This window comes from Salvia hispanica, chromosome 6 (genome assembly GCF_029641045.1).
Source record: "Salvia hispanica isolate PSC_SH4W2 chromosome 6, Shi_PSC_v1, whole genome shotgun sequence".
Lineage (NCBI taxonomy): Eukaryota > Viridiplantae > Streptophyta > Magnoliopsida > Lamiales > Lamiaceae > Salvia > Salvia hispanica.
Window position 1 is genome coordinate 48,159,269 of NC_142697.1, and position 14,813 is coordinate 48,174,081.

Consider the following 14,813-nt stretch of genomic DNA (forward strand, 5'->3'; position numbering starts at 1 on the left):
AAAAATATTGATCATAAGAATTTGTGGATTTCTTGTTTTTCTTCAATCAATTTCAACCATTGATGGGGAGGCAAGCTTTCTTCACAAATCTACCATCAGAAATCACCACCAACATCCTCTCACGGCTCCCCATCCGAAGCATTTCAATTAGCAAATGCGTCTGCAAATCATGATTTGGCTTTCAATAAATCACTACCAACATTTCAATAGCATTTCAATAAGATCGAGCCATGATTTGCAGACGCATATGCTGATTGAAATGCTTCGGATGAGGAGCCGTGAGAGGATGTTGATGCTGATTTCTGATGGTAGATTTGTGAGGAAATCTTGCCTCCCCATTAGTGGTACAAATGGATGGAAGAAAAAAGACAAATTCTTATGAACAAAGGAGATTGATCATGCCATTTTTATAAGTCGAGTGTCATCATATTTAGGGTTTCGACTTTCGTTTTTGTCTCAATATTTCTTACCATAAAAGTAGTATCTTTATGATTGAGAATTATGGTAGCATAATATCTTTATGGTTGAGAATTATGGTAGCATAATATTTCACTAGAGATTTTTTTTAATGTTTTATTACAAATTAAGATTTAGATTCACATATATAACACCGTCCGCCCTCCCTATTAATTGAAAGCGTTTAACTTTTTAAAAAATATAGTAGAAAGTGGATGGAAAAAATTATTAGAATATACGCCTTACTTTTATATACTCCCTCCGTCCTAAGATAAGTAACCACAAATTTTTCGGCACGGGATTTAAGGAAATGAGGTTTTGATATTAAAGTGGAAAGTTAATAAAGTAGATAGAAAAAGTAAGAGAGAGATTACCAAAAAAGGAAATGAATCACTTATCTTGGGACGTCCCAAAAAGGAATATGAGTCACTTATCTTGGGACGGATGGATTATTAATTTTATGATAAAATGTGAATGAAATGAGTTAGTGAAATTTGTGATCTATTAATAAAAATAGTAAAAAAAAAAAAAAGATTGTCAATTAATTGGTAAAGGCAGAAAAAAGAAATTGATGTCAATGGGAGACGGAGGGAGTAATTTTTATGTATAGCAGCTCCTTTATGGATCCACTTATATGGGGGAAGATATGGAGAAGGATTACAAGATACGAAATACTCCCTCTGTCTGCGAATAAGAGTCCGGTTTTTCCATTTTAGTCCGTCCGCGAATAAGAGTCCCGGTTCACTTTTACCATAAATGATAATAGGGTTACACCTTCCACTAACTCATTTCACTCCCATTTCATTTAAAACTAACATATACAAGTGAGACTTCTATTCAACTAACTTTTTTTCCCCCATTTTTCTTAATATTTTGCTAAAACCCGTGCCACCCACGAATGGGACTCCTGATGGCGGACGGGGAGAGTATATCTTAATTGTTTTATTAATTAATCCATTAGTTATCTTTATTTTGTTCTTTCATTCAAATAAGTTAGGAATTGATTTGTTTAGATTTGGATTTGATTAGGACAGTAAAGAAGTAATGTAACTAAATAAAGAAATCGGTATCATGTTATACATACCATGAATAATGTAAGTTGGTGCTGACAAATAAGTCGGCAACTTATTCTATACAGTTTAATCTGTATAATTTAATCAATACAAAACTTGTATGGACAAATATGAGAATACTCAAAATGTCACAACGCAAACTCAATAATTCTGTAAAAAATTCAACAAGATAGTTTCATTTTTCAGCAAAAGTTACCTCTAAAAACCTCTCTTCTCCCAATAGTTTGTATCAAGGGCAACTGGATAGAGATCAGCAGCAGAAGTTGAAGAACCACTCCACGGCGCATCCGCGGAAACAACCTCACTATCAAATGCGCCCATTTCCACTTCATCGGGTTTCGTCTTGCCAGCTGAGAAGCTCGACTCAGAAACGAACTTTGGAGCGCCATCTTTCCCCTCGAGTATGCTGACTACAGCTGACATACTCGGCCTTTCCGCAGCTACAACATTCGTGCATATGAGCGCCACGTTGATAGCTCTAGTGATCTCTTCCTTGTTGAAGCTCGACTCTAATCTCCGGTCGACTAGCTCCAACAGGTTTCCTCTCGCCTTCAAGGAATTAGCCTGAGTGAAAATTGGAAGAGGTCTGTTAAATTAGTCTTGGTCCAGAATGTTGAGTTGAAGAAACACATGCCCATTTTTTTTCATTTTTTGTTTATGTGATGCATAATTAAGTTAAACAACATAAATGATTAAATATGTAGTATTCCTTTATAAAATGTTACCCAGTCAAGAAGATAAAAGCTATCCTCCTTAGGCCTGATGCTACTGTTGCTCCTCCCACTGACAATTTCCAAAACAACAATTCCGAAGCTGTACACGTCGGCTTTATCAGTCAAATATCCTCGCATTGCGTATTCGGGTGCCATGTATCCACTAGCAATCACATATATATAACGAATAAGTTTTGGTTTTGGCAATGAATAATTCAGGCAGGGACAATGAGTGCAGATTGATTTATGCTTACAAAGTTCCAGCAATGCGCGTGCTTATGTGGGTGTTGTCTTCTTCATCCAGCTTCGCGAGCCCAAAATCAGATATTTTAGGGACTAGGTTTTTGTCAAGAAGCACGTTAGTAGCCTTGATATCGCGATGGACGATTTTCAGCCTCGATTCCTCGTGGAGGTAAGCCAATCCTCTTGCTATCCCGATGCAGATCTTTTGCCTCATTGGCCAATCCAGATGCAATTGGTGTTCTTCTGGGCCTATAAAGAGTGATGAACGTGATTAATTGAAATTTACAAAAGTTACAAAACATGGCATGGGAAAACTAGTTCATGGATGACATAAAGATAGAAGTAATAATGTTAAAGTTATCGTATAAACGTACCAAATAATGCACGAGCAAGGCTATTGTTTTCCAAATACTCATAGACAAGCAACAACTGGTTGCCTTCGATGCAGCATCCGTACAGCTTAACGAGATGAGGATGTTGTAAGGCGGAAATCATGCCTATTTCATTTATGAATTCGCGGTTACCTTGCTTTGATTTGGAAGATAGCTGTTTCACAGCGATGATGGTTTTATCTAACAGAACACCCTTCAAATATACAAAACATCAGACTTGATAGCGAAATGAATTTAGAAAGTAATGGATACTGAGCTGTCATTACCTTGTAAACGGGACCAAATCCACCTTCGCCAATCTTATTTGCAGGATCAAAATTGTTTGTGGCCGCTCTGATTTGCCTTAGAGTAAATTTCCCCGTGTTTAGGTCAAGTCCCTTCAAATCTGTAAGAAGCTTCGTGTAAATCAAAGAGCAGTTCACACGACTACTAAGTTCCGTATAAGAAATAATTCACATCACATTTGTAAAATGTTGGACTAAATTTGCAAAAACAAATTAAATGAGATCCAATATGTCCAAAAAATCCATTACCATGATACATCGAGTGTTTTCCCCCCAAACAGCCCTTCAACCTCAGAATAGCCACAAGTAACACGAGTGCGCAAATAGCTGCCATCGCAATACCAACTTTGGCTCCTGTCGAGATGCTCCCATTCCCAGGCTTATAAGCTGGACAAATTAATATATGGGTAGGGTAAGATTACATGCAAACATAATCTCTTTATTAGTTATCATCAAATATGTAATTGTTAAAAGCGGCACTAAGATTTTGGTGGATAGCCGGAAGATATTTGAAAACTTCCGGTACAAAATGAAACTGGTAAATTCAAATGCAACCAACGAAATGAGAACATGCAGAAAAGAACTTGTTTTCTTTTTTAGTTTTTTTGATGTGTTCTATCGCTAGAACCAGATCAAACTTACTAGCATGTACGACAGATATGGCTGAAATAAGAGGACCATATACGGATCTATCAGGAAGAGAAGTCGTTCCTTTTCCAGCCCAATAAAAGCGGATCTCCAAGTTGTGATCACCAACAAATGCTGGATAGGGCATTATTTTTGGTTTATTTACCGCACCAGCTTCCTTCTCAATGTTGAAATCCTTCTTAACCAGTTTTCCCTGAGTTACAATATTTTCAAAATCATCAAGAATGAGTTTGGCAAATAAATGGGGGATGTTTAGATGAGAACCTGAATATAAATATCAAAAACACGCCTTCCGTAAATTGTGTCATTAGTGAACATGATCTCCGCAAAGTGGAGATTCACATTGTAATTTCCATTTCTTAAACAAAATCCATAATAAGTCAATGAGAGGGGGGAAAGGCGTGCTGTGGAGTAAAGATTAGATTCCGGCCCTGAAATGATTACGTCGCTTGATGCAAAAAAACTGTTTCCATATGTTTCAGGATTCCAGAACTTTCCCGTGCTGCTGAATCCCCATTTTTCACCTTGGTAGAAGTTTCCAGAATTGATATCTGCTTGATAATCACCATAGTTTTGGTTGCTTCCACAATTTATATGGAAAGAGTGGAAATCATCTGAGAAAAAAAAAACATGTTATGAAATTTTAGAGTAGGAATATTCCTCAATAATTTACACATTTAGAGTTGTTTTACACAAACTACCTTAACGGCTTGATCCTATCATCACCCCCCCATATAAAAACACAAAAAACAACTTCTTTTTTTTCTAAATAAGCAAAATCTTGAACTTTTACCTCTGCAATCCATTCTTAATCATGAACTAACTTTTAGTTTGCCAAGGAGGTGTATTCAGTTTCCAAGGATGACTAATTGAATAAACATCGTCCATTATATACGAGTGAGTTGTCACTTACTTGGCCTGCACCGAGGATTTACGCAATAGGGAGTACCACTGCCAAAAGAACGCGATATTAAGATTCATGCTACATTGAATAATGCGATGTTTAAGTGAAAATGCACCAAAGAGAAATCCGCAACTCACCTGGCGTTTCCATTTGAGTTGGCAAACAAGTTTCTGAAAATGAGTGGCGATATCTAAGTCAGTATAGAAAATCTGGACACAGCGTACACATAACGATGAGCATTAAATAGTAATCTCACGGGTTGTTTCCCGCGCAATTTGGTACTGGACTTAGAGATGTGAAGTTGTTGTAGGATAGGTCGCTGCAGTCAAATGGTAAGCTTTCAATCAGCTATGTTGCTACAAGAATTTTGAGCAACAATTATCATTCCACTTCCATGATAAGTGGGAAATATAAAATATTAAGTTCGGGATGGAAAGGGAACCTCACATTTTTCCCTTATCTTCGATCAATTGTGGCACTGTCCCGTTAAGGAAGTTCCCAGTCAGGTAGCTAGAAAACAAACATCTCAGGGTTAGCAATTCAACCAAATTTGAAATTCAGAACTACCAACACTCAAAGTAGACATAAATCATCATGCGAGGAGAGTTGAGCCATATAATTACCAACTACGGACCCTATTGACAACAACTGCACCATATGAAATATCAGGACAGCAAAATAAAAAAGCATTATTACTCTTTGATTCAGAGAACTAAAAAGAAATGCTGAAAGTTTTCAGACAAACTCTTACATGTCTCCATTTTGACCACGAAGATTTTGAGGAATCTGTCCTGTTAATTTGTTGAAACTTAGATCTCTGCACAAGAAATGGTGATTTTTAAAGAAACTACAACAACAGGTCATGGTAAGGAATAAAGTTGTTATAGTATTTTACTTTACATTAACATTTTGGTACGTAGCAATGTTTTCCAACCACAAATCATTCCAAACCTTGCTTAATAATAGTAGTCAAAACAAGACAACTGAAGCTTAAGGTTTTTTGTTGCGAGTTAACTATCAGGATATGACAAGCAACAAAAGTATTTATTTTCAATTTAAAAACAAAATGACCACGATTCAGAACACCTGAGACAACACAGTAGGAAAAGGTTACGAGACCTAAGGAAAAAATTAATTTTAAGTCAGATTTATTTCACTCATCTGGTGTCTTGATTATGTCACGGACCATCCAAGAAACAAACCAAAATATGTATAAATGTTGGGATTCTAAACAGATTACTAAAATTTCCTTCAACTTTCATCGAAAGCAAATGTATTTTAGCTTTCAATAATACATAAAAAAAATAGTGCCACCAAAAAAACCATTGTACTAACAGTGAATCGTCAATCTTCAGTTGTTCAATATATCCCGGTAGTTCCCCTACAATATTGCAACTCCTTAATATCCTGCACAATAAGAACCAATGAGTCGCACAAAAGAAATGACTTATAATCTAATAAAGCAATGGACAAATATTGCACTCACACTTGTTGCCAATCAGTAAAGGTATTAAGAATGGGGAAATCTGATTGATTCCCATTGAGGTCACTGATTCTTCTGCAGTGTGGAATCATCGCAAATACAGATATTGAGTCACAAAGAAAAAGGAAAATCTTCTTTCATATTGACGAACCTTTAAAACCAAACTCACAGGTCAGTTAACTTGGTAAGAGAAGTAAGGTTGGAAGGGATCGGTCCACTCAGACCACTAGCCTGAATCTCCCTGTGATATTGATTCAAGTTTAAAGTCGTCGATGAAAAAAAAAGTACAGAATTCCGAAAAAAGTGAGCGAGTGTATTAAATGACCAAATGCCTTACATTCTCTCGATATTTATCCAGTTCTGGATATAATTTGGCACGCTTCCTGTGAAGTTGTTGTCACTAATTCGACTGCATGCAAGTGATGGTTACACGTGAAGCAAAATCAAGAATTCAAACGAAAAAAACAATGATAACCTGAATTTGTCCCCTCAGTAACCTTTCATCCCAATTATTTTTAGTACATAATGTATGGTTCAGAGTTAGGAAAAAATTCAAATTTTCATGATTCTACTATCAAGCATACAACCAACTGAGATAAATAAGTACAAACACTTACAATTATAATTTATATGGATAAACCCCAAAAAGAAATTAAGGTAGAGTTAGGAAACTTACAAATCTGTCAAAGTGGTAAGTTTTGCAAGGCTAGGAGGTAACTCTCCAGTGAAATTATTGGAATTAAACAACCTACATGAGGAAAATGCAATAAAATCTTCATAATTTATTAACCACCAAAATAAGGATAGAAGAGAGGGTTAAATTATTCACAATCTTCTAATTCGAGGAAGATCCCCAATCTCCCCAGGCACATTTCCTGTAAACTGATTAGCCTCCAAAACCCTTCATAGCAACAAACAAACACCCGTAAATGCAAACAAATTGAAGCTGCAATTGATGGTAAAAGAGGAAGAGATGTTGGTACAGCTCTTCAAGCGAGGTGATGTTGCTGTATTCTTTTGGAATTGGACCGGAGAGACGGTTCCCCAGAAGAGAACTGCAGTGGGGAAAAGCATCGATCCCTAATTAATTTTGATTGCTTTGGGGGGAATTAGGGATTGAATTCGGAAACGAAATTAGAGAGGGAGATTAGCAATCACTTACATTATTCGAAGGGATTCCATGGAGCTCCAATTTGGAGGGAGGCTGCCATTGATGAAGTTCCGAGTAAGGTCTCTGCATCGAATCAGTTAAACCTTTGCTTATTCTCGCGCCAAGACTATATTGAATAAACGGATATCTTTTTGTGTTTTTTAAATTATTTATTCTTTTGTTATAATTTTCTAAAATGAAAATGTCGATTTATTCTTTTATCTATTTATTTGAAGTTAGAAATATAATTAAATTACAATATGATTTTATAAATTAGTGATACTAATAATTACTATTTTTTAAAGTACTAAAATAACAACACAAATCATATTAATAGTATATTTTTATAAAGTAAAACACAAAAAATTAGACTTTAATTTTTACTCTCCGTTTCATAGTAGTGGAGGCATTTCTTTTCGGCACGGAGATTAAGAAAAAGTTGTGTTATGTGAGTTAAGTAAATGAAGAATAAAGTAGGAAATGAAAAAAGGTAGAGAGATGTAAATAGAATAAAGTAAGAGAGAGTAAAATAGGTGTGAAGAAATGTGTTGACTTTTACCAAAAAAGGAAATGACTCTACTACTATGGAACGTACCAAAATGACAAAATGACTCTACTACTATGCAACGGAGGGAGTATATGATTTGTCGGTGTGGAAGAGCGCTCGCGCACACGAAAGACCATCTCTAAGTTAAAATCCGACAAAAAATCACACTTTACTAATTTTTTTTGGCACGAAGATTAAGAAATTGTATTGAAAAATAGGATAGAGAAATAAAGTATGGACGATAAAGAGAGAATAAAGTGGTAATGGGATAAAATAAGAGTGATTAGATGTTTTGTTTTTAATCAAAATGAGAAATAACTCAACTAAGTTGAGACATTTCAAAAGGAATGCGACTCAACTTAGTTGGGACGGAGGGAGTAATGTAAATAACGGTTTCAAAGTAATACTAACAATAACTATAATACTCCCTCCGTCCCGCTTTAGGAGTCCCGGTTGATCAATTTTGGGCGTCCCGCTTTAGGAGTTCCGGTTGAGATAAATTAATAAAAAATGCCTATAAAGTGTTAAAAGTGGGTTCCAATATCCACTACAACTAATAAAAAAAGTGTTAAAAGTGGGTTCCAACATCCACTATAACATTTATTTATTGGACACTCAATTAAAAGTGGATCCCAACATCCACTACAATATTTATTTATTACACACTCAAACACTTTTTTCTTAAAACATGTGTCCGACTCAACCGGGACTCCTAAAACCGGACCGAGGGAGTAATAAGGTACTTACATTTCATCTAGGAAAGGGAGGCCAACGAGCTCTACGGGGAGTGACCCATTAAGATTATTATTCTTCAGAATACTGCAATTGTACATTAAACATACTCAAAATTCTCATAAGACTATAATTAACAATACATATAGATCGACCATAAATTAATAACAACACATACGGATTAACGTTGCTACTGATTCTGATATTGCTAAAGCAAAACAACAATATTGAAATATTTATCATTGATGGAAAGTCATTTAACAACACATACAAATTAGAGTTGACACCAATTTCTATGTTAAATCAAAACAACAACGAAAAAATGTTACTCCCTAGTGATCGAATAGTCAACACCGGTATCTTACAATTTGCTATTATTTGCCATCTGTACAATTAACAACACATACAACATACATGTAGGAACGGAGCCAGAAATTCTATATAGGCGGGACAAAAATACATATATAGATATTTTAAGAATTAGAGACTGGGCAATATATAGAAAATTTTAAAAAATTTTAAAAATTAATGATCAAAATAATATAAATAATTTTTTTTAGCTAGGGCAATTGCCTCTTGTGATGCTCAAATAGATCCGTCCCCGCCCCGCAACCGATTTCGGCCCCGCTAAAGCAAAATACTAGCGACAGAACATTCGTCGACCGAGCATACATATCGACGGACCCCTTTGAATTGCAAGAATGACTAGTTAAGCAAGTGGATTAGAGTAGTAGAGTAAGTGACTCACATCCGAGTAACATGACAAGTAGTAGTACCATTCCCATTGGAGGTAATGTTGCAATATACTCCTTTTTCTTCATCTTTAACACTAGCATCCCACCATGGGAGATCATTGGTGCATGGGTCAACTTCCCCATCCAAATTCCAATCCCTCTTCCCCAACTTACTTGCTACCACCGACAATGCTTCCACTAACCCCAATTTATTAAAAAATGGAGTAGAGTATTAATTTACACAAGAAATTGAAACAAAAAATATTGATCATGATTAAAAAAAGCAGAAAGAGTAATTAACTAGAGCACTTATTAATCATAGTAGTACTTACATTCTTGAGGAGGCAGACAAGCTGATGCCACATAATTAGCAAACCCCAGAAACCAAATCAAGGCTATAAGCCTTGATGCCAACAACATCACTTTGTAAGATTTTGTAAATTTGATAATTTGATCAAGAAACGATATGAACGATGTATATGTATATGCATTTCAAGAGATGATTGTTTATATATATTTTGAAATGAATGTGTGTAAATTTTAAAATAATAATAAAATGGGACCAAGACTTTGACATGGCTTAGTGTACATTTCAGAGCAAGCCATTTTTGAAAACATTTAAGAGAGTTAAATGCAATTTGAATACTTAAAAGCGACAGCAACGAAAGCTATGTTAATCATTATCAGATAAGCTTAGATATTTGAATGTATTCTCAAATAGTTCCTCTGACTAATACTCTAAATACGATTAGAATTATTTATTTTAATTCTAATGTTTAAAAAGTTGTTTTAATTAGCCTATAATTTTATAATATATATATAAATCAAAATTCAATCCGTTCTTCTATTTAACTATTTATTAGGAACAAACTAAATATATCATCTAAGGTTTGTGTTAAAATGACAATACCTCTTAAAATGACATCGTGAGACCACGTATTCAGCAATATTATAAACACTACACAGCAATAGTATAAAGGCTACACAACAATCTATATTGCTGTCTAGCGTATTGGACACTGCTGGTCGAGAAAAAATTACCGTAAATTGCTGTCTAGTGTATTAGATATTGCTGGCCGAGAAAATTTACCCTTGAGTATTTTTTATGATTGCAACATGGCAACTGATTATTCATCTGCGTGTACAAATGATTGACTAGAAATGGTAGTATGGTATTAATTTAAGAGGTGTTGTCATTTTAACGCACCCGACTCATCTAATATAGTAATTATTTAAATTCAACAAATTATATTAAGCGCATCATGTAATTATGTATGCAAAGCTTTAAATCAATTATTTTTGAAAAAGTAATGGACTAATGGTATAGGCTTAGCTACGTCACTATAATATTTTTCTGTTTTGTGGACTGAGTCATTTTGCACTTTATAAATACTTTTTTCTGTCAGCAATTTAAATCCATTTACGTTACCTATAATTGATTAATGCATGCATGTACTATTGTCCCATTGAATATTAATAACTTCAAGACAGTGGACCCAATTACTTTTATCTAGGAATTATGATTAATGTGACATTTCTATCATGACTCACACAATTATCTTTACTATTGATATTAATACAAGTCATAACAAAAAGTATATATAAGCATCCAAAACCACTTAAATTTAAGAAATTAGTTATTTAAATTTATTTTCATTATTTGTACATCTATTTATATTTCTTTTCTTGTTATATACGTTAAAATTAATATATAAATATAAAATAAAATAGTAGTTTTTTTTAACAAACTAAAAACGATACTCCCTCCGTCCCGGATAATTCGGGTCACTTTGACCGGGCACGGGTTTTAAGAATTGTAATGAAAAGTGGGTTGAAAAAGGTTAGTGGAATGTGGGTCCTACCTTTATATATTAGTTTTATAATAAAATGTGAGTAGGAATGAGTTAGTGGAATATGAAGTCCACTACTAAAAGTGAAGTGGGACAAATTATGTGGGATAGACTAAAATGGAAAACTGGGACGAATTATCTGGAATGGAGGGAGTAAAATTTTGCATGATTTGAATTTAATTAAAAAAATACTATAATTAAAAAACAAGTTAGAAACAATACATAAATAAGCTATTAAAATTATGTGCACCAATGGCTTCTCCCAATAGTTTGTATGTGATATGTCTATTAAGTACAAACATACTGAAATATTTTTCTAAATGCAGTACAAAACAACAGAAATTCTTTTAACTGAGTTAATTCAGAAAATTATGACATGGCATAGTAAATGAACAATGAATAATAAGTAGAGGTTATATTTAAAAATAAATGAAATCACATGATAAAACCTCACCATCAAAACAAATTTAAACTAACAATTTAATAACAACTCTTAATTAAATGCTTATAAGAGCACTCCCAATGGTGGCGGCGTTAATCCGGCGAAAAATCGCCGAAAATCGCCGAATTATCGCCGGCCACTGTGGTGAAACCGGCGATAATTCGGCGATAATTTTACCGTTTTTTCGCCGTTGGCGTTTTATCGCCGGATTATCGCCGAGCGATCGCCGGCCACTGTGGGCGACGCTCGGCGATATCCGGCGATAATTATAAATTTTTTTTTTTTTTTTCGGCCCAACGGCTATTTTTCACCCCACCCCTATAAATATTTCCTCCACTTCCTCCATTCATCACCCACACCACAATCTTCATTCTCTCCATTTTACATCTCTTCTCCCAATCTTCAATCTTCTTCCAAAAATTATGAGCTTTTGGAAGAAAAATTCCCGCTCGGGTAAGGGTAAGGGTAAGGGGAAAGAGTCGAGTTCACAAATTCCCAACACGGATGAAGCAAACGAGCAGTGGATGCAGTCGTTGTTGGCGATGGGTTCTCCTCCCGGCCAACTTCCATACGGGGGTCCGTCTCCTTTGCAGACTCCTCCGGCGCGGAGACTTTCTCCGTACTTCAACTATGCCGGCATAATGCCCTCTTCAGCCGACGATGTGTATCGGCCCCAGTTCGACACCCCCGGATCAACCCCAGGCGATCAAGAATCTCAGGCCGCGTCACTGAGCGCGGAGGACTTCGAGGTGGAAGAAACGCCCACCGAGCCGCCTTCTAGGAGCGGGAGGGGGAAGGCGCCGGCGTCGTCGGTTGCGACTGATACGGGTTCCGATGAGAGGCCGAAGCGGGTAAGGTCTTCTTACACTATGCAAGAGTCCGAGCTGATAGCCACCTGCTGGGCGGACACATCACAGGACGCGGAGCGCAGCAACTACCAGACCGAGATCTTATTCTGGGAGCGGGTTGCCGCGAAGTACAGGAGCCACAAGACTGCCTCAATGAAGGACCATGGCAGCGAGGCGATCCGTCGGCATTGGGAGCGCCTCCTGAGGGACTGCGGCCACTTCAACGGTATTTATTCTAACTTGTTGGCGAACATGCCCAGTGGCCAGAACGAGCATATGGTCCGAGATGAGGCCATGCAGAGGTATTGTGGCCAGTACTTGTCGAAGGGGTTCAAGTATTGGAACATCTACGATAAGCTGAAGGACCTCCCCAAATTCCGGACGGGGATGCACGCCGCGCTGCACGGGAAATCGGTGCGCTCGCGACTTAGCGTTTCGGAGAGCGAGGGGAGCGCGACCCGCATCGACTTGAGTGGGGATGGTCCGCACGAGCGCCCGGAGGGAGCGAAGAAGGCGAAGGAGAGGCGGAAGGGGAAGGGCACAACGTCGGAAGTCGATTCGGAACCCCACATCGACTTACAAAAAGCCACTTATTCGGGCAACGTCGCCAATCTGACGCAGATGTACACGCTGTACTTCACCGGCGGCGGGACCCCTGAAGAAAAGGCGGCCCTCTGGAAATGCATCCAAAGCCTGCAGATTAGGATGGGCCTCGATCCCGACGCCCCTCCGGCCCCTCCGTCTTAGTTTTTTTTTTTTTTTTAAATCTTTGTTTATTTGCGTTTTTTATTTGTAGTTTTTTTTTTTAATCGTTGTATTATATTTTCCAATGATTAATACAACGATGAATTGTTCATTATTAGTCTATTTATTAAATACATATGTAGGGAAAATTAAATAATATAAAAAATAATGATGTAAAAATGAAATGTTGAGTTAGGGAGAAATAAGGGAGAAATAATGGAGAAACCAATGTAGCAGTTGGCTAAAAACTGGGGATAAAATGTGATGCTGATGTGGCGCTGATGTGGCAGGAGTTAGGGAGAAATAAGGGAGAAATAAGGGAACTCCATTGGGAGTGCCCTAATACCAGCCAAAAGATTCGGATACAAAAGGTCCAAATAATAAAACCCAAAATAGAACATAATTAGGAAATGTTGGGCTATGAAAAAAATGTATAGCCCACATAATGATAGACAAAAAAATAGTTTCAGTGATGAGAAAACTGAACTATCACAAAATATAGCAATCTAAATTGGAGAAGAAAATAGTTTATCACATTATGTTGCAGAAATTCATAGATTCCTCATTGTAGTAAGGCATGGTATCAACACCATAAGGGTCAGTACGCCGTCTACGCTCGTAATTATAGTCGTAGTTGATGTTGTTTGGAGTGTAGGAATAATCGGGAAGCGCCCGAGTTGGATAGTCGAGTGGGTGATAGGAATCTCGGTAGCCACCATAGTCGTAAGATTGGACTCGGGCTCTTGGATGACGGAGATTTGCCAACACGACTTCCGCATGTCCATTGCATCTCGTTATGGCCTCGAGGCAATAATTCGGGTCGACTTGCCCCACGATCGTTGCCTGACTCTTCTCAGCATCCATTGTGATATCGTAGGTTCCTTGCAAATAATTATCGTGAGATGGATTTCTTCAAAATTGTTAGATACTATATTAATCATATACTCTCTCTGTCCCATTAGAAATGAAACGTTTTCCTTTTTGTTTTATCCCATTAAAAATGAAACGTTTCTTAAAATAGAAATAACTTTATCTCTTCTTTAACTCACAAAAGAACACTATATAAAATCCTGTGCCGAAAAGCAAACGTTTCATATTTATTGGGACAGAGGGAGTACATAAAAAGTTCATTACCAGTGATTGAGCCTAGTATGTCCATGGTGTGTCTCGTGCATGGGTCGCATCGAGGGTGCACTTTTAGAACACAGCGCTGCAATTTCAAGAGAAAGAAAATTAGTAAAATATGCAATAAATAGGAAATAATAGAAGAAATTGAGATTAGATTTACCAAAGTTGCGTAGTCATCCATGAGGGGAAAATTCTTGGTGAAATGCTGCAATTGACTGTAGTGACTTGATTTAGCTACATATAATGAACTGATTTAAATCGAAGGGAGATAAATTGAGCGAAAAATTGAAGTATCATATACTATTAAGGAAGGTAAATTAAATGAGACTTCTAAAAGAATAAAATATATAGAGAGAGATTTGGAACATGCATAAATTAATATTTAGGACATATATAGAGTTGGATCCTCTTTCCAAAATGGAGAAAAGTATCTTTCTCAAAC

At 36.6% G+C, this 14,813-nt stretch overlaps 2 protein-coding genes across 2 annotated transcripts; both read right to left on the reverse strand.

Moving 5' to 3' along the window:
* Window positions 1-1,507: 1,507 nt before the first annotated feature.
* Window positions 1,508-9,855, reverse strand: LOC125205620 (putative leucine-rich repeat receptor-like serine/threonine-protein kinase At3g14840). Its single transcript, XM_089061734.1, has 24 exons — window positions 9,692-9,855; window positions 9,374-9,557; window positions 8,641-8,712; window positions 7,359-7,430; window positions 7,180-7,251; window positions 7,026-7,097; window positions 6,873-6,944; window positions 6,534-6,605; window positions 6,366-6,437; window positions 6,200-6,271; window positions 6,049-6,120; window positions 5,465-5,530; window positions 5,161-5,223; window positions 4,970-5,032; window positions 4,851-4,883; window positions 4,723-4,760; window positions 4,074-4,423; window positions 3,804-4,002; window positions 3,411-3,548; window positions 3,144-3,262; window positions 2,860-3,070; window positions 2,497-2,734; window positions 2,255-2,405; window positions 1,508-2,093 (listed from the first exon to the last, which is right to left on the reverse strand). Exons 1-24 carry the CDS (start codon window positions 9,777-9,779, stop codon window positions 1,728-1,730), a joined length of 2,955 nt encoding a protein of 984 aa, XP_088917860.1. The 5' UTR covers window positions 9,780-9,855; the 3' UTR covers window positions 1,508-1,727.
* Window positions 9,856-13,774: 3,919 nt separating this feature from the next.
* Window positions 13,775-14,552, reverse strand: LOC148924126 (uncharacterized). Its single transcript, XM_089061736.1, has 3 exons — window positions 14,532-14,552; window positions 14,378-14,453; window positions 13,775-14,124 (listed from the first exon to the last, which is right to left on the reverse strand). Exons 1-3 carry the CDS (start codon window positions 14,550-14,552, stop codon window positions 13,775-13,777), a joined length of 447 nt encoding a protein of 148 aa, XP_088917862.1.
* Window positions 14,553-14,813: the final 261 nt, after the last annotated feature.

Coding starts and splice junctions, on each gene's coding strand:
- LOC125205620 (XM_089061734.1), bottom strand. CDS start 9,779: ATGTTGTTGGCATCAAGGCTTATAGCCTTGATTTGGTTTCTGGGGTTT. Junction 9,558..9,691: donor TTGTCTGCCTCCTCAAGAAT/GTAAGTACTACT, acceptor AATTGGGGTTAG/TGGAAGCATTGTCGGTGGTA. Junction 2,406..2,496: donor ACGCGCATTGCTGGAACTTT/GTAAGCATAAAT, acceptor TGTGATTGCTAG/TGGATACATGGCACCCGAAT.
- LOC148924126 (XM_089061736.1), bottom strand. CDS start 14,552: ATGGATGACTACGCAACTTTG. Junction 14,454..14,531: donor TGGATGACTACGCAACTTTG/GTAAATCTAATC, acceptor TTGAAATTGCAG/CGCTGTGTTCTAAAAGTGCA. Junction 14,125..14,377: donor CATACTAGGCTCAATCACTG/GTAATGAACTTT, acceptor ATTATTTGCAAG/GAACCTACGATATCACAATG.